General features: G+C 56.7%; 2 protein-coding genes across 6 annotated transcripts in view; one reads left to right on the top strand and one right to left on the bottom strand.

The window, feature by feature from the left end:
- The first annotated feature begins 238 nt into the window (after positions 1–238).
- NRTN (neurturin) lies at positions 239–17,040 on the top strand. Of its 3 annotated transcripts, none has more exons than XM_065042220.1 (3): positions 239–565; positions 12,733–12,988; positions 13,397–17,040. In XM_065042220.1, exons 2-3 carry the CDS (start codon positions 12,760–12,762, stop codon positions 13,843–13,845), a joined length of 678 nt encoding a protein of 225 aa, XP_064898292.1. In that variant the 5' UTR covers positions 239–565; positions 12,733–12,759; the 3' UTR covers positions 13,846–17,040. The 3 variants fall into 3 exon arrangements, with proteins under 3 accessions (XP_064898292.1, XP_064898293.1, XP_021155703.2); XM_065042221.1 differs by having other exon boundaries at positions 446–565; positions 12,824–12,988; XM_021300028.2 differs by lacking the exon at positions 239–565 and having other exon boundaries at positions 11,349–12,988.
- An 884-nt stretch (positions 17,041–17,924) lies between these two features.
- The window catches only part of LOC102094987 (4-galactosyl-N-acetylglucosaminide 3-alpha-L-fucosyltransferase FUT6-like), a 29,906-nt gene continuing 28,929 nt past the window's right edge, over positions 17,925–18,901 (bottom strand). For all 3 annotated transcript variants that reach the window (XM_065042215.1, XM_065042217.1, XM_065042216.1), the window contains one exon: positions 17,925–18,049. In XM_065042215.1, the coding sequence (XP_064898287.1) occupies positions 17,976–18,049 (74 nt within the window). In that variant the 3' untranslated portion in view covers positions 17,925–17,975. The remainder of the gene's footprint in view (positions 18,050–18,901) is intronic.

Here is an 18,901-nt window from a genome sequence, read left to right as displayed (position 1 = left end):
GGTAGAAGCCCCCGACCCGCACAGCTCCCCCCGGTACCGGCTCCAGGGGCAGCACCGGGGGCTCCAGGGCAGGACCGGGGAGAGCGGGGAGATGCGGGAGCAGGACCGGGGCTCCGGGACAGGGAACGGGAGGGGGTCTGGCGGGGCTGGGCGGGGCCGGGCGGGGCGGGGCGGGGCCGGTCAGGCCCCATCGGCTCCGCTGCGAGAAGCGGCCGGTGCCTCCTCCGGAGGAGCCGCAGTGGCACCGGGCAGGACCGGCACTGGGAGGGACCGGGCCGGGGCGGGGCTGGACCGGGACCGGAGCGCAGCCCGGGTCGGGACCGGGCGGAGGCGGAGCCGGGGAACGGGCCGGTTCCAAACCCGCCCCCCGCCGCGGGGAGGAGGCGGTGGCCGAGCCCCCCCCGTAGCGAGGCGAGCCGGGCTCCAACCGAGCCGAGCTGAGCCGTGTCGAGCCGAGCAGTGGCCAGCCGCTCCGCCGCTCGCCCATGGCGGCCCCCGGCCCCACGCGTGTCCCGGCCCCGACACGGAGCCGCCGCTGAGCGCTGCGCACCGGCCCGGCGTCCAGGTAAGGCCCGCGGGCAGCCCCGGCTCGGTACCGGGCACCTGCCCGCCCCGGGGCGCATCTGCCCCTCGGCCGGGCGGGGGCTCCAGGTCCCTCTGAGCCCCGTTCCCCCGGGGGAGCCGGTCCAACGCGTCCCCGCAGCTCCCGGTCCTGGCCCCGGGCTTCGCCGCCTCTTATTCCCCCCGCCTGGGGCCGCGCGTCCCAGCCGAGCCCGGGGGGCGGGATGCTGCCACCCCGCAAACGGGACAGAACCGGCTCCTTTGGGCTTCCCGGGAGGATGCGAGGAGGGGGCAGAGGCAGGAGCCGGTCCCGCTGGGTGTCGGGGCGGCCTTCGCGGCTGCCGAAGGAGTTTGCTTCATACTTGGAGACCGTCCCGCCACGCAGAAACACAAACACGGCCCGGGCCGGCTCAGGGTGCTGTTTGTTCACAGGAGGGGGGAAAATGCGTCCTGTCTAAATATTATTTTAAGAAACGGAAGGATCTACGGCCGGGCTCTGCTTGCATCTGCAACCCCGTCACCTTCTCCTGGCTCCAGCCACCAGCTTTCGGCTGCAGCTGAGCTGTGGAAACCATATCCAGAGCTTAGCAGGGGCTGGGAGGCGAATTTCACCCCGGTGTCGAGGGAGGGAATTTCCCACTCTTGCTGCGGTCTGTACGAAGGCTTTAAAAAAACAACCTAGACCTCGGATGTCTTTATTGCACATATATGGTAGCTTGTAGCCAGCACTGACTTAAATCCTATCGTTGCTTCGGGAGCCAATCCGCAATTAGGCGCTGGGTCGAGGGCATGGTTTATCGCAGCGGGAGAAGGGACTGACGGCTGTCGGAAGCGGCGTGCGAGCCGTGGATGTGTGCTGGAGTCCCGGTCTGAAGCCAGGATCATGTGTGGATTGCAAATTCAGGCTCCCACGTTGGTGGGTGCTCCCAGATTTAATGGCAGAACTGGCAGAGAAATCAAGTGGGGAAGCGGGGGGGTCTCTCTGTGCAAGATTTGTGGAGGCTTGAACGCTTCTTTTGGGGGTTTTAGCTGCTGGTTTTAACTGAGCCTCTGGTTTAGACTCATTGCGGCGCTGACTCCAGGTTGCAAAGCAGAGCTGGTGATGCTGCGCCCGAGGTTTGCTCTGTGCTGAGGCAGTGCCCTGTGGGAGCATCCTCCGTGTCACTGGGCCAGGGCCAGGCTGCGGGCTCATCCTGTGCCTCCAGCCCCAGCAGGTCCAGGGCTGGGTTCCGGGGGTGGGAAATTAGACTTTCATATGTTTCTATGTCTCTAAATAGTGCTGGATCTCACTCAGTCCTGGTCCAGCTCCTGTCTTGCCTGCAGGAAGGAGCAGAGGAGGTGCAGCGCATCCTGATGCTGGCTGCGGGCGCCCTGGGGATGCCAGGCTGTTCCTCCTGCTTTGCAATCGGTCTGTGCGTGGCTGCAGCTATTTTGCAGAAGGGTTTGGCACCAGGGCCAGGCTCCTCCTGAGCTGCATGGCCACAGGATTTGCAAGGGAGAGCCCAGCACCTTTCCAGCCTCATTGCATGCAGCCTCCAGGCTGTAAATAAGAAAATCTAGTCCTGGGGGGACGTGGAGGTCCTGGCCCTGCTCCGGTGTCCCGTCGTCTTGGGAGGTGGGCACCCCTGGGTGCCGGTGCTGATGGAGGGCTGGGTGGTGCTGGGGCTGAGGCTGCACTGGGTGCCCTCCCACGGTGCAGCTGTGAATCACAGCTCGGCCACGTTCCTGCTCGCCCAGTGAAAACCCCATCCCAGGGCTGCTCTCCTGCGACCGTGCCAGCTGCCAGAGCTCCAGGGTGTGATTTTAAGATTGATTTCCACCTTTGGAGGACTGCAAATTCACAATATCCACTTTTTGAGGTCAAGGAACCTCTCATGCAGCTCTAGGCACAGCCCAGCTGGTCGTGTGGCCAGAGCAGGTGTCACCTTGGCTGTCCCCAGTGGCACTGGGCACATGGTGCAGGCAGGTTCCTGTCCTGGAGAGCCCCATTCTGTGACATGCTGAGCCACGCAGGGGAGACTTGGGGGTCACAAGGAGCTGCCAGCTGCCTGTTGGTATCAGCCCCTTCCTACAGAGCATCCTGTGGTACCCAGCGGGGCTGAGCCTCGCGGAGGGGGAGATGCTGAGAGGAGGGAGGGTCCAGGGGCCCCACGTGGGTGCCCATCGCAGGGGCTGCGGCAGCGCAGCTCCAAACTCGTGTGTGTTTTCCTGCTGTGGGTTTTACTTTTCCTGCTCCGGTTCCACAGACAGTTTCTTTGCTGCTCTAAGCTAAAGCACATGTGTACAATCCCTCTTCCAGGACCCTTGCTAAGCCCGGCCGGGGCAGCAGCATGTGGTCCCGCTCCGGGGGTCCCAGGGCTCAGTGTGCGTGGGAACGGGGTGAGGACCCGGGTAGCAGCCCCTCCGCTCCCCACTGCTCGGACTGGAGAAATCCCACCTGACCCAGCTTTTGTCTGGGCTCCAGCCAGCCTGGAGTAGCCTTTCCACGTTAAACTTGGAGGAGAGAAAGAGAAACCCAAACACACTCCCCGTTGGTTGTGCCGTGCGTGGCACAGCGATGCACCCCGAGAGCGCAGGGATGGAGCAGCCCCCTCTGCGACCGCCTGGGGAAGGGAAATGCCACAAGCAATTTCGTTCCTGTCCCTCCTTCATCACAAAACCCGAAACGCGCTCACTTTGTAATTCAACATCCAAAGAGCTAAATTGAAACAATCTATTTGCCGCCGCCGTGTTCTCGAACGATGACAAAGAAGCATTTCCTTCCGCTGCTGTTCAAAGGCTGCATGGTCAGTGTGTCAGTGCCCTAATAAGAAATGTCAGTCGCATCCACGCTGGTTTTCATGAAGTGTTTTGATTTTGATGGAACCACATTTATCTTTTCCACCAAAAATGTTTTCCTTTGAACTTTGTCCAAAGCGAGTGGATGGAGGGAGGGAGGGATGGATGGAGGGATGGATGGAGGCGTGGATGGAGGGATGATGGAGGGAGGAGGGCAGCTTCCCAAGGGACCAGCATCCCTGCACAGCTCTGGCACAGCAGATGTCCCAGGAGGGGAAGATCCTCCTTTAGCATCACTCTCAGGTTGCAATAATCCAAGGCAGGAATTGCATTTTCCTCTTTTTCTGCCATTTTTTGCAGCGCAAGCAATCTAACTGCATGGTGCTCGGGACAGGGCGATAAACCCATCCCATGAGCTCTCCTCAGTGATGGCCAGTGCGGGACAAGGAGATGGCTCATGAGCAGGGTCCGTGTTAGCTGCAACGGGGCTCTGGGTTTAGGGAGCCCCTTGATTTCATCTTGATTTGGCGTCCCCGAGTCTTGCTCGGGTGGCAGAGCTGTTTGCTTGCATCGCGGACGAGGCCGTGGGCTTCCGCACAGTTTGTGACAGCTTTTTTGCTTTTAATAATGTTGGTTTTGGCTGTGCTCTGACTGGGCTGGCCGGGAGCACAGTGTGTATTTATTGCTGGTTGTTGCTGCTCCCTAACCCTCCCCTATAAAACACTGGGGCCGTTGGACTTGCTGAAGGTGGCCCAAACTATTCTGGGACTCTATTGTAGTCTATGCTGTTTGGGTTTTCCCTCTCTGCCGCCTTCCCCGCGACAGGCAGGGATGCCGAGCCCTTGTGCAACATGGGGGAGGCCAAAGCCACCCAAAACCTTGGGTAGGAACCAAAATATCATCACCCCCTCAAGCAAGTGCTGCATCCCACCTGGGGACACCAGCCCTGTCCCTCTGGGCATCCCCAGGAGAGGCTCGCCTCTGGTTTAACAGGGCAGCTGCTGTCTTCGTTAAGTGGTGTTGGCTTATTAAGAGCACATTTTTGAGGCTTAGCAGCTCGGCGGAGCCGTCTGGGAGGGACGGTGCCAGCAGCAAAGCAGCAAAGCCACCGCACGTGGCAGGAGGACGCGGGAGGCGGCCACTGGCGGTGACGCTGGGCTGGGTACCAGCAGCATCACCCCACTGCCCCAAACCGGGGGGGGCGTGCCTGTTCAGTGCCCAAGGGCAGTGGGGAGGGGAAAGGAAAGGCTGGAAGGACCCAGCAAGGATTTGGGGAGGACGGCTGGATGTGGGGCTGGGCTGCGCCTGCCGGCTCCGCTCCCGTACGCAGCGGGAGAGGAGATCCGCAGCAATCCATCTTCTCGCTGGATGCTTCCTCCCGCTGTGCCATCTCCCAACAGCTTTTTCTTCAGTTTCCTATTGCTCCGAGCAGCACCGGTGGGTCCCACGGCAGCATCTGGGCTGGGAAAGGTGGAAAATGGGCAGAAAAGGGGCAGATTGTGACTGCGCCGCAGTCCTGCCCTCAGCCCGCTGCCGCTGTCGGCTCCTCCACAGAACCACGGGCAGGATTTGGGTGGCCACGCTCGGATTGCAAGGAATGTTTTGCTGCAGCATCAGCTCGGGGCTGGAAAACAATCCCGATCTCTTATCCGCAAGTTTGATGGGATCGGGAGTTGCAGGAGATGGGTGGGAAGGGCAGAGCCTGCACAGCTCTCCCACATCGACGTCCCGGGGTCACTCGGGTGCAATCGGAGGGTTCGAAGGGCAAAACTTGGCTTCTTTTGGAAGCTTTTGCAGAAAGCGTCTGGTCCCTGACAGCATCCTGAGTGGTTTTTCCCTGCAGCGACAAGAACGTTCAGGGGAATTGACCGTCTGCATCAGCGTGATGCTGCACCACCTTATCCAGGTGATCTGACCTGCAGCCTTTTGGAGACCCTCCGGTGATTCCCATCATCTCCAGCCCTCTTTATCCCAATCACCACCCAATTTTGAGCTCCTTCCACCCCAAGTCTCCACTCCCACCCCACTGCTGTTGCTGTCTCAGGAGGAATTGCTCATTTGTTCCCTCTGGAGCAGCACTAAGTTGTTCAATGTGTTGGCAGCTGCTGCGGCGGTCGGGCAGTAAACGCTAATGCGATATTAGTCTGTGCACCGTCCAAAACCCCACTGGAAGGGTTTAGTGCAAATTGGATTTGCAAACCTCTCTCGGGTCTCTGTGCCCTTTAGCAACGTGCTGTAATCCCCAGCGGGCGCCTTGACAAGCCAGCTCCTCCTGTGCAAAAATAAAAAGACACTAAATATATATAGGGAGTGAAGGGAGTGAAGATACGGGGGGTTTCCCATTGCTGGGCTGGAGGTGGCATCCGTATCACCTGCTCTTCTTGGTTGGGATGCAGGTGAGGGATGATGTTGATGGATGCAGATGGAGGCTCATCTCTCACAGGTCACCCCAGGGCTGTAACTCCCCCATCCTGCCCCCAAAACAGCTTTTGTTTCTTGTCCTGCTTGCAGGGATGCTGCGTTAGGGCAGGATCTGACCCTTATTCCTTTGCGGATGAGGATGGCAATTATGAAGGTGGGAGCTGAAGGGACAACACATGGAAAAGCCAGAGGTGATCACTCTGCTCCCGGGAATAAATACACAGAGCATTTCAAGGACCATTGTGCTCCCAGAGCATTTTTGCAAAGGGGAAACTGAGGCACGCTGCGGCACAGCGACCCCCCGCGGGATCTGGGGGTGCCGGAGCACGTTGCAACGCCGGCCAAATCTGCAAAGAAGGAAAACCCCAGAAAACAGGGAAGGTGAAAGCGGCCGAAGGGAGGAGATGATGCTTTTCTGGCCTCGGTTGTGGTTTCCCCTCCTGGATCCCACCGAGGGCTTTTACTTTCTTGGGGTGCCCCAAGCGCACCCGCGGCAGCTCATGGATCCCAGCGGTGTCGGAACTGGCCCAGAGGAAAGCACAGCTGGGGCCTGGGCTCCGTCTCGCTGCCAAAATCCGAGCTTTTAACCCTATTTCCCGAGGCGCTGGGATTGTTCAAACAAGCCACAGTAATTAGTTTCCTCCAACAAACCGCCCCTTTTTGGCATCGGGTGGTTATTTAGTGTGTGTGAGGGGGCTGGTTTGTCACTCCAGAAAAGAATGAAATGACGTTCAGACTTCAGGTTTTGGCACGAGGGGGGAATTTGGGGCTGGAGAAACAGTGTTGGGTGGTGGATGCAGCTGCTTTGCTGGCACAGCAGCACCCATGGGTGCCCAGTGCTGGCCAGGTCTTGCTTGTGCTTATTCCTGCAAGGTTACAGAAAGCATCCTGGCCTCAGTAGGATTTTGAAAGACATAGTTTCTTTCCTCTGCCCACCAGCAAAGGGCCATTTCCACAGAGATTTGCCTGCATCAGCTGTTTTTTTGCAGCTTTTATTCCCACCTTGTCTCCTGTTACGACATTATTTTGCGTTGTGCTCTGGCTGGTGCTCCAGGTGATGCCATCCTGAATCATTTTATTCTAACTTTTTCTCTAATTACTTTTCTCTTATCATAAAAGGACGGCTCCTGCTGACGCTTGGAACCAGCTGAATCAGCCTAGGAAGGTTTTTGGGTTGCTGTAACCTTGCTGACCTTGGCCAAGCAGCCGCACCTCGTTGGGTTCAGCAGGGACATGGAGCCACCAGGCTGGGGACCATGACCACATTGCCCATGTCCAACCAGCTGGGATTTTTAAGCACTTCAGCTAATTATTTTAGCCAGGAAGAGGAACAGAGATCCCCCAAAATGTGATGTTTTTCTATGATATTTTTGGCAGGACTGCTGGGGTGAGGGGTGTTGGGGTGCAGGTCTCGGCTGGGTGTCCCCAAACCCCCCTGCAGGTGCCTCCCAGGTGTCCCTGAGCTGCATTTAAACCACTTCTTTCTTTATTAATGCTGCTTTATATTGTAGCTGCGTATCTGTTGTCCCCTGGCGAGTGATGGGGAGAGCGGCAGGGATGGGATGGGCAGGGATGGAGTGAGCAGGGTGGGAAGCAGCATCTTCATTTGCCCTCGCAGGGATAAGCCAAGCCCAGCCAGGGCTGAGCCAGGCCTAACAGGAAACCTGCCAGAACAGGGCAGCAGAAATCCCCGTGGATTCCTCCCTCTGGGCACCCGCTGCGTATCCCTTGTTAATTAATGGCATGAAAACCCACACAGGAGCTCTGGGAAGGAATCAAAAGCACCGGCGCTGACTCCCAGGGGGTGGATGCGTCATCCCCTGGGGTCACCGGGTTGCCCGCACTGGGGCAGATGCTGGATGGTGGGCCCTGAGGTCCAAACCGGGGCTGATGGTGGGAATAAGGATGGGACCAAGCGCGGGGCTGCTCCATCTGATGGCAACGGCCCAGGCTCAGCTCAGCAGGGCTGGAAAGCTGCACCCCAGCCTTGCTCCCCACGCCAAGCCACAGCGTCCCGGCCATGGCAGAGCCATGAAACCCTCCTTGTCCAGCCACGGCATCACCGTGGGACGCACATCCCAGCAAACCCTTCAGCGCTGTCGCACAGGCTTGGGGCAGACTTATTGTTCTTATTATTTTTATCACGACGATGAGGTTGTGCGTGGTTTGTTGGGGTTTTTTTTTTGTTTGTTTGGTTTTGTTTTTTTACCCAGCTGTTTGGAGAGATGAAACCCAAACCTGCCGTAATTCAGCCCGAATGTAAATGTCATGTCAGCGTGGGAGCGGCGCAGCTTGGCGTGTTCAGCCGAGGGGCTCCCCGTGCTGCTGGCAATGCCGATGCTCCCCCTGCCCAGCCAAACCCCATTTCCCCACCACCACCCCGTGGCTCTGGGACCGGCTCTGCCGTCCCTGTGTCCTCACCAGGGCTGCTCCAGGACAGGCTTTGGTGTCACCACCAAAGGCTTTTCCTGGAGGAACCGGCGACCCCAGGGATGAGCGTCTGGCTCGTTTGTGGTTGTCTCTATGGGGGGGACCAGGGGGAACCGGGGCTGTGGGAAGAGCTTTGGAGTTTCTCGTGCTGGGCTGGTTTTCACTCAGGCAAAGCAGAACCATGTGTCCTGCGCTCGGCTCTGGTTTTGCTTATGGGGAGAGCTGGGGAGGGGAGGGAGGCGGCGTGGGGACGAGCCAGCACTGCGGGACGTGGGACACGGCCTGGCCGGCACCGTCTGCTCAGGACGCGGGTGACGCTGCCCTGGGGTGGTGACACTCCATGTCCCCGGAGCAGAGCTGGAGATGGGGACATTGTCTTTCTTCCCTTCCTTTATGCACCTACTCACTGCCACAAGAGCAGGAAAACCCAGCAGTTAACTCAGATCACGGTTTGTTGAGTGTTTTTTCCTTTTAAAACTCCCCATTTTGGGGCCGGTTTTGCCATTTTGGGACTGGTTTGACCCTGGGACAGGGACCATCCCGCTGCAGCATCTGGCGCTCTCAGTGCACCATCCGCCTTGGTCAGGAGCATCCGCCACAACGATGTTCTTGGGGGGGGTCAATTCCCAACAAAACCATGTCAGGCCCTTGCTATAATTCTGGGGGACTCTGTGCCACCCCCATCCCCTCTGGGACCATCCCCTGAGCGCATCCAGGCATTCGCTGCCGGAGCAGCCGCGTTCCAGCCTCCCCTGGAGCTGCTTCCCCATGAGCCTGCATGGAAATTGTTTAATTCCTGCGGGGTGAGTCATGAGGAACCGGGATTTCAAAGCCGCTTGGCTCCCATGTAAGGCACTCAAATAAACAGTGTGTGGCAGGTGGAAGCTCTCCCTCATGTCCCGCCGAGGCTTTTGTCTTTCCAAGTGTTTTCATGTTGCCAACAAACCCTCGGCCACTCTGCGGCCTCATCCATTCTTGCGGCACAGCTGAGGCCGAGCGCTTGAGAACGATGAATCAATGCCCGGAAGCATGAATCGACTGGAAATTAATGACACACTTATATTATAATGTCTTTTGGGTTCTCTGCTTGCTGGGCTTTGAAGCTTCAGGATAGAAGGTTTTCGCATCTCCACCTTTCCCCTCCAGCAAGGATTTAGGGTAAAGGAAATGCAACTCTGCTCTTCCTCCTTTATCTCGTGACTCCAGGAGTTGGGGCTTTACAGGGTTGGTGGATATTGATAACAAATCCTAAGGGTCTGCCTGAATAAATGGAAATAAGTTAGAAAAAAACATAATGCCTATGAGAGTGCAAAGAGCAAGGGAAGCCCAAGAAGCCTAAAACGCTCCATTTCTGCGAGCAAAGGTGACGCATCCGCAGGGAGGAACTGCTGGGTGTTGATTTAGCACTAAAAGGCAGCGGAAACACCGACACTTGGGAGATAAAGCAAAAAAACCCCGACTAGAAATGAGGTTCCATTGACTTGATTTTGCTGAATGGCAAAGGTGATCAAGCCTTGGATTTGTTGGATCCCCTTCAAAAGGAAAGACAAGAGGCAGGAGATGCTCGGGATGGGGCTTGGGGAGGATGGGCAGCAGGAGCCGCGGGAGCTGCTTGTGCTGCTGTTCGTTGAGTTCTTCATTGAAATTCTCAGTTCTTAGGAAATGGGGCTGTTTTGGGGCTGCCCGAGGGGAAGGGTCCTGTCCTGCACAGCTGAGCTTCCCACTTGGGAGCAGACCCGGCACGGCTGGTGGTTGCGATCACGTTATTGGGTTATCAGAATGCAGGGAAATGGGACCTTTCAGCCTCTTCTCCAGAAGAAAAACTAAGCCAAAACTTCGCCTCTCATCAAGGCAGCAAGACCCTGAGTATGTAATGTGATCCCTGAGATGTAACGTGGCTGCAAGCACCCAAATCCTGCCATGATTAGGCTCAAGATGCTCCTCACCAGCTGCCGGTTTCACCCCTTCCAGCTCCTTGCAAACCCTTTGCACGCTCGTGTGCAAACCGCCGCCCCCCGGCACACACTGGGGGCATGGGCACCTCTGGGCACACATCTGCACCCACGAGGCTTCGGGGCACAGGGTGGGCTGGGGCTGAGCCCCATGTGTCTGAACAGAGCGGCTGGTCCGGAGGAGAACGTGCCGAACCCTTTGTCGTTATTTATCGTTGCTGGGAATGGGTTTAAAACACATGGAGATGAGGAAGGTGCTCAGACATCACCCGGTGGGTCACGGCTGCAGTTCCCGTGCGTGATTTTTCTTTCCCCCACCCCAAACTTCAGCTTTCCCGCAGGTTGCCACATGTGCTCCATGAGTTTTCAGAGCAAGAAAAACCTAAGGCAAAGCCTGAAGTAATTTTTTGGGGTCGTTTTGCATGTCAGAACTGGCGTTTTACCCTTTCGAAAGCTCACCGGCGGGCGGGCGGGGGCCGAAATTGCTGGCTGATGAAATAGGAGGCGTTTTTCATGCGACATGCAACGAGGCTGAAACCGCCCTCCTAAAGTTTTATGGGCTCGCCATGAGCCAGAGGCCCTTTCCCAGGAGGATGGATGGAGTGTCGCAGCCCTTCACTCCCCACGTGGGGCGGCGGGGCTGAGCCCCCTGAGCAGAGGGGGGTTTTGATGCCAGTGAGCGTTTCTAGCGCCTGTTCTCCACTTCTGCTCAGACCTCGGAGGAGAAACATGAACATAAGGTCCCTAATTATGATGATAAATGTCAATATAAACACACCCAGTGGCTCCATCACTGCCCAACACCTGTGGGTTGGCGAAACCCCCTTGGCCTTGGCTCTGTGGAGAAGCAGCAGCAGATGGGGACAGACGGGGACAACAGTGTCCCCATCGCCATCCCCATCCCCGTCCCCATCCCCATCCTCATCCCCATCCCTGTCCTCATCCTCATCCCTGTCCCCATCCCCATCCCTATCCCCATCTCCATCCCCATCCTCATCCCCGTCCCCGTCCCCGTCCCCGTCCCCGTCCCCGTCCCCGTCCCCATCCCCGTCCCCATCCCCATCCCCGTCCCCATCCCCTCCCCATCCCCATCCCCATCCCCTCCCCACCAGCCAGATTCACCCTCTGGACCCGCCACAGGTTCCGCTGCCGTTTCTCGCGGGTCCTGACCGGCTCCGAACCCCGGCGGGATTTCACCATCTTACCTCACCTTATATGGTGAAACTATTCTTTTTCTAGCTTGGCATTGTTTATAACCCGGTTGAAAATATTTAGACTCTGACTGGGGTTCTACAATTATCTCGTAACCTACGGGGCGTACAATTACTGCCAGTTAATGCGCAATTATCTGCAGCCCGTAAAATCAAGGGTTTGCTGGCGAGGAGGCGACATTCGCAGCCCTTGTTGTTTTCTATAATAACAGCAAAAGCAAACCTGTTAAATTCCAGTGTAGAATGAATATATTTTCCCCCGGTCAATTCTATTTGGCAGATATCGCTAAACTGGGGATGGCGCTTTTTCTTTCTTTCTTTCTCTCCTTTTTTTTCCCCCGCAATGGAAAATTTATTTAAAAAAGGAGAAATGTTTGGAGTTTGCAAGGAGCTGAAATTAAATAAAGGGGCCAGGAGGCGGCTGCAGGTCCGTGCTGCTCTGATGGGGATTTAATGGCCGAGGGCTCATTGACGGGAGCACAGACGCGATTCCCGCGGCCACCACGGGGTCACTTGTAAAATCCCCCCAGATCCAAGCGGCTTTTGGACGGAGAAAATCGAGCAGCGCAAGGTAAGGGCCTGGCAGCGGGTTTTATTTAATGCTTGGAGGGTTCCAACCGCAGATGATCCATGCGGCTGAGATGACGGTCCCACCACGAGCCAGGATGTTCTTTTTTTTCCAAGTTGTTAATGATTTGGGGTGGTTTTGATGGAGCTGTCGCGTCCGTGTGCTGGGGGGGGTGGATTCGGGCTCCGGTCGAGTAGTGCAACCCTGTTCTCCAACACAGAATCATGGTGGGGACATTGGACTTTATCATGGTGGGGACATCAAACATTATTGTGGTGGGGACACTGAACCTCATTGTGGTGGGGACACCGAACCCCCAGGGCTCTGCGAGGTGGGGTGGTGACAGCACCGGGGGATCTCTGTCCCCAAGGAGGGTGCTCCGGTGTCACAAAGAGGTGGCACAAGCTGACGTGACATGGGTTTGTCTGTCCTTTACTTACTGTAATATCGGTCCCTGGTGCGAGGAAACCCAGGAATGGAAGTTGATTCCAGCGGCCCGGCCAGCCCGTGTGCTGCTGGGGACAGGTTGGGTGGGGACACCGAGTTGTCCCCATTGCCACCACCAGCCCCTCGCCACTCGCTGGCCACGGCCCATTTCCCCTTTGCAGTACAGCCCTGGGTTGCACCGTGTCTCCGTGCCTCAGTTTCCCTGTTGCAAACCCAGTCTGGGAGGGTGGAGGGGACAAGCTGGAGCCGAGGGGACGCTGGTGTCCCCGCAGGAGCTGATCAGCCCCAGCCGTGCGGGTGGGAGGGGGTGAGGGTCACAGGCGAAGGCCGTGTAATAAGGATATTTGTTTTGCCTGTTTTGCAGAGTTTCAATGTTCTGACTTGCTCTAAGATGAAGGTATGGAAGTTTGCAGCCATTGCATCGATGCTCCTCAGTTCCATGTTATCCATTTTAGTTTGTAGAGACATGCTCAACGGAAGCCGGACAAACAGCCCCTTGCCTTCCTCGCCGTCTTCCTCACGGGCATCCTCCTCATCCTCCTCCTCCTCCTCCTCGCTGCCGGTGGCTCCGCGGAGATCCCCCCGGGCCCTGCGCCGCCACAGCTCGCTGCTGGCCCAGTGTAAGCTGCTCTGCCCGTGTCCCCCCCGTGTCCCCACTGTGTCCCCACACCCGCAGGATCGGGCCCCAGCCCCCCAGCAGGATGCACAGTATTCCCTGAAAATAAAACAAACAGTTTCAGAAATAATATGAGGCCCTGGTACTTATTTTAAATATGTTCTTTAAGCTCCAGTGATTGTTTGCTGCTCCCCTTATCTACTGAATAAGGCTATAGCTAAATGAAAGTTAAACATATTCACAAGGTGTTAATGTCTACATCTTATTATTTGCGGTCTCAGAGAAAGCAAAAGTAACTAGAAATAGCGCTATGCCAGAAACTGTTTTCTTGACCAACGATGTTGCTCCAGCATGCGATGAGCTGGTTCATGCTGAAGTGGGTTGATGCTAACGGGCGCCCCTTCTCTTGCAGACAGCAGCTTGCTGGAGAGCTACACGGAGGGGGAGATCCGGCAGCTGATCGCGGCGCTGGTGGAGCGCTACAGCCAGGCCATGAACTCGGGGGGCCACGAGCTGCCGCTGTTCCCCCGCGCCGGCAGCCGCAGGAAACGCGCCCGCGCGCGCCACAAACCCTGCGCCCTGCAGGAGCTGGAGGTGAGCGTCAGCGAGCTGGGCCTGGGCTACGAGTCGGACGAGACGGTGCTTTTCCGCTACTGCAGCGGCACCTGCGAGGCCGCCGTCCGCAGCTACGACCTGTCGCTGAAGAGCATGAGGAGCAGGAGGAGGATCAAGAAGGAGAAGGTCCGGGCTCGGCCGTGCTGCCGGCCGCTGGCTTACGATGACGACGTCTCCTTCTTGGACGCCTACAACCGCTACTACACGGTCAACGAGCTCTCGGCCAAGGAGTGTGGCTGCGTGTGAAGGGCCGCGGCCCCCGGGAGGAGACGCGATGTCCCGGCCCCAAAACCCACTGGCACCGAGCAGAGGGACCGGGGGCTGCGGCAGGGGGAGAGGGACGGGGCCCAGACCTCTGGACGGAGGAGGAGAGACTGAGCTGCTCATGCGTGCCATGGTGTGACCGTCCTGTGCTGTTACATCCCACGGCATGACCGTCCTCTGGTGTTACCGTCCCATAACATGACCGCCCCATGGCGTGACCATCCTGTGGCATTGCCGTCCTGTGGCGTGACTGCCCTGTGGCATTAACATCCTGTGGTGTGACCATCCTGTGGCATGACCATCTCATGGCGTTACCATCCCATGGTGTGACATCCTGTGCCATTAACATCCCATGGCGTTACTGTCCCATAGTGTTGCCATCCCATGGTGTTACCATCCTGTGGCGTTACCGTCCCACGGTGTTACCTTTGGTGTTACTGTCCCATGGCATTACCGTCCTGTGGTGTCACCGTCCCGCTTGCTCAGCCCATGCTGGCTGCACAGGACTAGAGATGCGGCTATCGGTTCTTGGAGAGGTGACGGCAGCTTGTGGCTGTTGTCCCTGCCAGGGGTGGCCAGGCGGTCCCTGTCAGTCCCCCCGGAGGGTGACAGTGGGTGTGCAAGGGGCACAGGGCCCGTTGTACACTCAGGGTGTGTGGCATGGACGGGGTACAGCACATCAGACGTACAGTTGTGTTACCGGCAAAACGGGTTGCAAAGCGGGTGTCCCCTGCGCAGGCTGTGCCACGGGCGGCAGAGGTGACAGGTGACAGGTGCGGTGTGCACTGCAAGCCCCACGCATTGTGTGTTGGGGTCCGACACATGCCAGGGCATTGCACAAGGGCTGTGTTTGTGCACGGACGGCGTTGTGCGGGTGTTGCTGCGTATGGTGTGGTGCTGGTGCTGTTTGGTACTGGGCAGGGCGTGCTGCACACACGGTGGGTGTTACAGGCTGTGTTTTGCGTGCAGTGTGCGTTACAGGGTGTTCTGCACGCGTGGTGTGCGTCATGGGTTGTGCTGCACACACGGTGTGCGTTGCAGGGTGTGCTTCAGGCATGGTGTGTGTTACGGGGTGTTCTGCACACACGGTGTGCATTATGGGGTGTGCTTCAGGCACGCTGTGCGTTACAGGGTGTTCTGCACACACAGCGTGCGTTACGGGGTGTGTTACAACACGGGGTGTGTTGCACGGCTGCGGGGGCTCAGCCCTGTGCTCTGGCGCTGCCCCATGCGGGGGTTTCCCAGGGTCCCATCACCGTGCTGGTGTCCCTGCGCTGCCAAGGGGCAGCTCAGCTCCGCATCCCCATGTTTGGGAGCAGAGATGCACCGACAGCAGTTTGCACTTGGGGGAAAAGCTCTGGCTCTGCTCCCTGTGCTGGCTCGTGTCCCCGTTGCCATCGCCTCACTCCCCGCAGCCCCGGGCTTTTCTTCTTAAAACTCATGATAATCTGAAGTAACTGGATTAACCTCCTGTGCCCCCGTGGGCAGCTGGGCTGGACAGCGGCCACAGCCGGGGAGGTGACGGCTCCCCAGGCCACCAGCGCGGCCAGGGCTGATGGGTTGGTGGCGCGGGCAGGAGCGTCCGCGTTTGGCACCTCCTGAGAGCCGCGGTGGCTCCCTGGGCACGCACGTGGGCTGTGCCCATTGCCCTGTGGGGCTCGAGTCCTGCGGGAGAGGGGGCTCAGCCTGGGCTTTGGCTCCGGTTCACATTTATAGCAGTGTCACTCTTGTTTACTCTGCGGAGAAATAAATGAGACCGCAGACTTTTGCATTCTCTGGGCAGGCTATATTTGTTGCCTGGGATTGATGGGTTTTCTCCCCTTGGCCCTCTTCCCAGAAAAAGAAAATCATAAACAGAAGGAGAATATTGGTGTCATGTCCTGGGCATTAACCAACACGAGGGAAAAATGCTCCGTTTGCCACCCCCAGATCACAGCGATGTCCCAGCTCCTCGGTCCAGCTACACAGGGAAAAGAACCCCAAACACCCCCATCCCCAGGTGGCAGTAATGGCGAGTTTTGTTCATACAGGAGACGCAGCAGCCGGGGATGCTGCTGCAAGATTTTGGGGAGCAGGTTACACCCCCGGGACGCGACAGCTCAGGTTGGGGTGGGACCCAACTCTTCCCGACCTCCACAAAGGGCCACGCTGGTGGTGTGTTTGGTTTTTTGTTGCTTGCTTTTCATCCAAATGTCGCTCTTGGCTGAGCGGAGCCAGGATGGAGCGAAGCAATATAAACACCATCCTTCAGAGGGGCTGGCGGCGCTCGGCGGCCCCGGGACAGCAGCCTGCACTCTGTAACACCGAGTTTTTCCCCTCGCCGTCGGGAAAGATTGAAGACGGGCGTGGGGTGCGAAGCGCATGCATGGGGCATCGCGCACGGACCAGCCGGTGCCCCGGCACCCGGGGTGCAGCCACTGCTGAGCCCAGAAAAATCCAGCCATGCTGCAGGTGTACAGAGCTCCCAAAACAGCCTTGCAGCAACACTGGGGAGAGTTTGCACCACTGGGTTTGGAAATTGAAGAAATGCCCTAAAATAAGGAGCCGGGGGATGTGCAGCGGGAGCGGGATGGGGAGAACGGATGAGTAGCTGTTGGTGTGATCCGCGCCGTGCTCACGGCACATAAGCAGCTCCCTCTTGACTTTAAAAAATAAAACAAGGCACCCAAATCTAATAATAATAATAGCTGTACTCTCAAGAGCTTGGGTGCTTTCCAGTTCTCACTACTATAAAACTAAAATTAGTTTTGTTTCAAGCCTCCAGTAATAAAAAACAACAAACCAAAAAGGAAGCAGAGCGGCAGAGCCGGTGAGGAGGTGCAGAAGCAGCGCAGGACCCGCCGCGCTGGGGCTTGTAGCCGCTTTCCCGGAGTTTCCTCCACTTGTGTCACCCTGAGCCCAAGGAGCTGCCAGGAGACATCAATGTTGCATTTCCCCAAGTGGCTGTTTGCAGCCTGTGGGGTTTTTTTTGCAATCTGAAGGGATTTAGGGTGCTGTGATTTGCAGGAGGAAGGTGCTCGGTCACCCCAGATCTGCAGCTGCAAAACACCCGCGGTGCAACCCCCAAAGAACAGGCTGCGGAAAAACCCCAGTGCAACGTGTGTGTTGCAAACCAACATGAATAGCTCCAATTAATCTTGTATTTCTCTTTGTTTTCGCTTTCCCTGCTGGCAGCTGCGCCCCAGCCTGTGCAGAGGTGCAGGGGACGTGCCCGACGTGGCTGCGCCTGCTCATTGTTTTAACTTTGGTTTTGGGTGCAGCTGGGTTGCAGCTGGGATTTTGAACCGCAAAACTCCCCGGCAAAGCCTCGGGTCAGCCGGGGTGTCGCGGCTGCAGGATGGGTTTGGGTGGGTTTGGATGGGTTTTGCTCACACGTCCTTTTTCCTGCGTCCCGCTCGGGGTCGTCTCCTGCACGAAGCTCCGTCCCGGGCACGGCAATGTGGTTCCAATCGCAAGGCTGATATTTCCCGAATGCTTTCCGTTTCTGCAGCTCTCTCTGCTGTAACAGGAGCTGGAGCTGTCCGGAGGAATGTCTACAATGCAGAAAGGGAAAAAAAATAAGGATGGAAAATTCCCTACTCAAAGCTACAGCAAAATCTCATCTGGCTCCTCCATCATCATCCCGTGCGTTATTGTTAATAGCAATAAACAGCGGGCGAGGGCGTTGAGGTTGGCTTTTTGCAGCTTGTCGGTTGCTGCAGTTTTGCTGTTTGCAGCAGCATCTTGCCCGGGAGATGAGGGTGATCCACAGTGCTTGAAAGATCAGGTTTGGGAAGACAAGATGTTTAAACCTAATCTGGTGGTTGTGAGTGTTATGTTATCCCAGGTCGCCGATGATGAGTTATGGGACGTTTTGCTGGGTTTTATCCTGCACGTCTCTATACGTACACACCTGCGTTTGGGGGATGTTGGCTGGTGCAGGATCCACAATCGCTCCGTCAGTCGCCAACACGGTCTGGCTCCTGTTTGGGATGTGGGAGGGTCGAACATCATCGTGTCCAGTCGACGGGAGCGTCGGCGAGGGGAACGTCCCCTATTTAAACAGGTTCAGAAACTCTCCGGGAAGAAATCACTTTCCCAATTGATGAAGACAGCTTATTTCTCAGCGGTATTCAAAAGCGTCTTCCCTCCGCCAACAGGGCGACCACATGTTTTTGGTCTTGGTTAAACGAGGCGAAGCCGCAAACTTGAGGCCCAAGAGGAGGGGGGAGGGGAAAAAGAGGAAAAAAAAAAAAAGGGAAAAATAGGGAAAAAAAAGGGGAAAAAAGGGGAAAAAAGGGAAAAAAAGGCAACTGGTTTCAGCGGCGTCAGCGGGACCGGGGGAGCGCACGGGCCGGCGCGGCCCCGCTCAGCACCACCCGCACCGGCCCGAACAGCGTTGGTCTGACCGACCAGCTGCAGAAGTTGATGCAATGCATCTATATTTTAGATACTCTCTATTTATTCAAAGTAACTTATGTTATTTATTTAGATACCATAGTGTGCCATCTACGTAATGCGTTCTTTCTTTCTCTCTCTCTTTTTGTTTTTAATTTTATTTATTGATCCGAATGGTGCCAAGTGCAGTTTACATTTATTACATTTTTACCATTTATTCTGAACGTTGGGGGAAAAAATAAAACGCAGTATATTATTTTTTTTAAACGAACATAAACTCGGGTGTGATGCTGTTACATACGACAAAGTGAAAATAAAAGGAGGATGATATTGATTTTGCGCTCTTTATCATCTTTCACTGCTGCCTATGGGAGGAGTGATGTGACGTCCCCAGCGTGGGGATGGGGATGACCCACGAAATTTGGGATTGATTTAAGAATGGGGGGGTCCCTGTGGCTGTGTGGATGAGGTTTTGATAAGGTCAGCCAGACAAAATATAAGTTTCAGTTGCTCATCTGGAAGCAGCGCTGAGGTTAGAGACTGATTTGATGCGGAAAACATGGCAAAGCTGGCAGCAGGCACTGGCTGGGATTTTGTTGCTCTTCTTATTAGGATAATTACCGTGGTTAATATTTCGCTTTGGGTGAAACGTTGCAATCTG

Source organism: Columba livia, chromosome 27, assembly GCF_036013475.1.
Source record: "Columba livia isolate bColLiv1 breed racing homer chromosome 27, bColLiv1.pat.W.v2, whole genome shotgun sequence".
Lineage (NCBI taxonomy): Eukaryota > Metazoa > Chordata > Aves > Columbiformes > Columbidae > Columba > Columba livia.
Note: the sequence above shows the minus strand (reverse complement) of the source record. Positions and strands in the feature narration are given on the sequence as shown.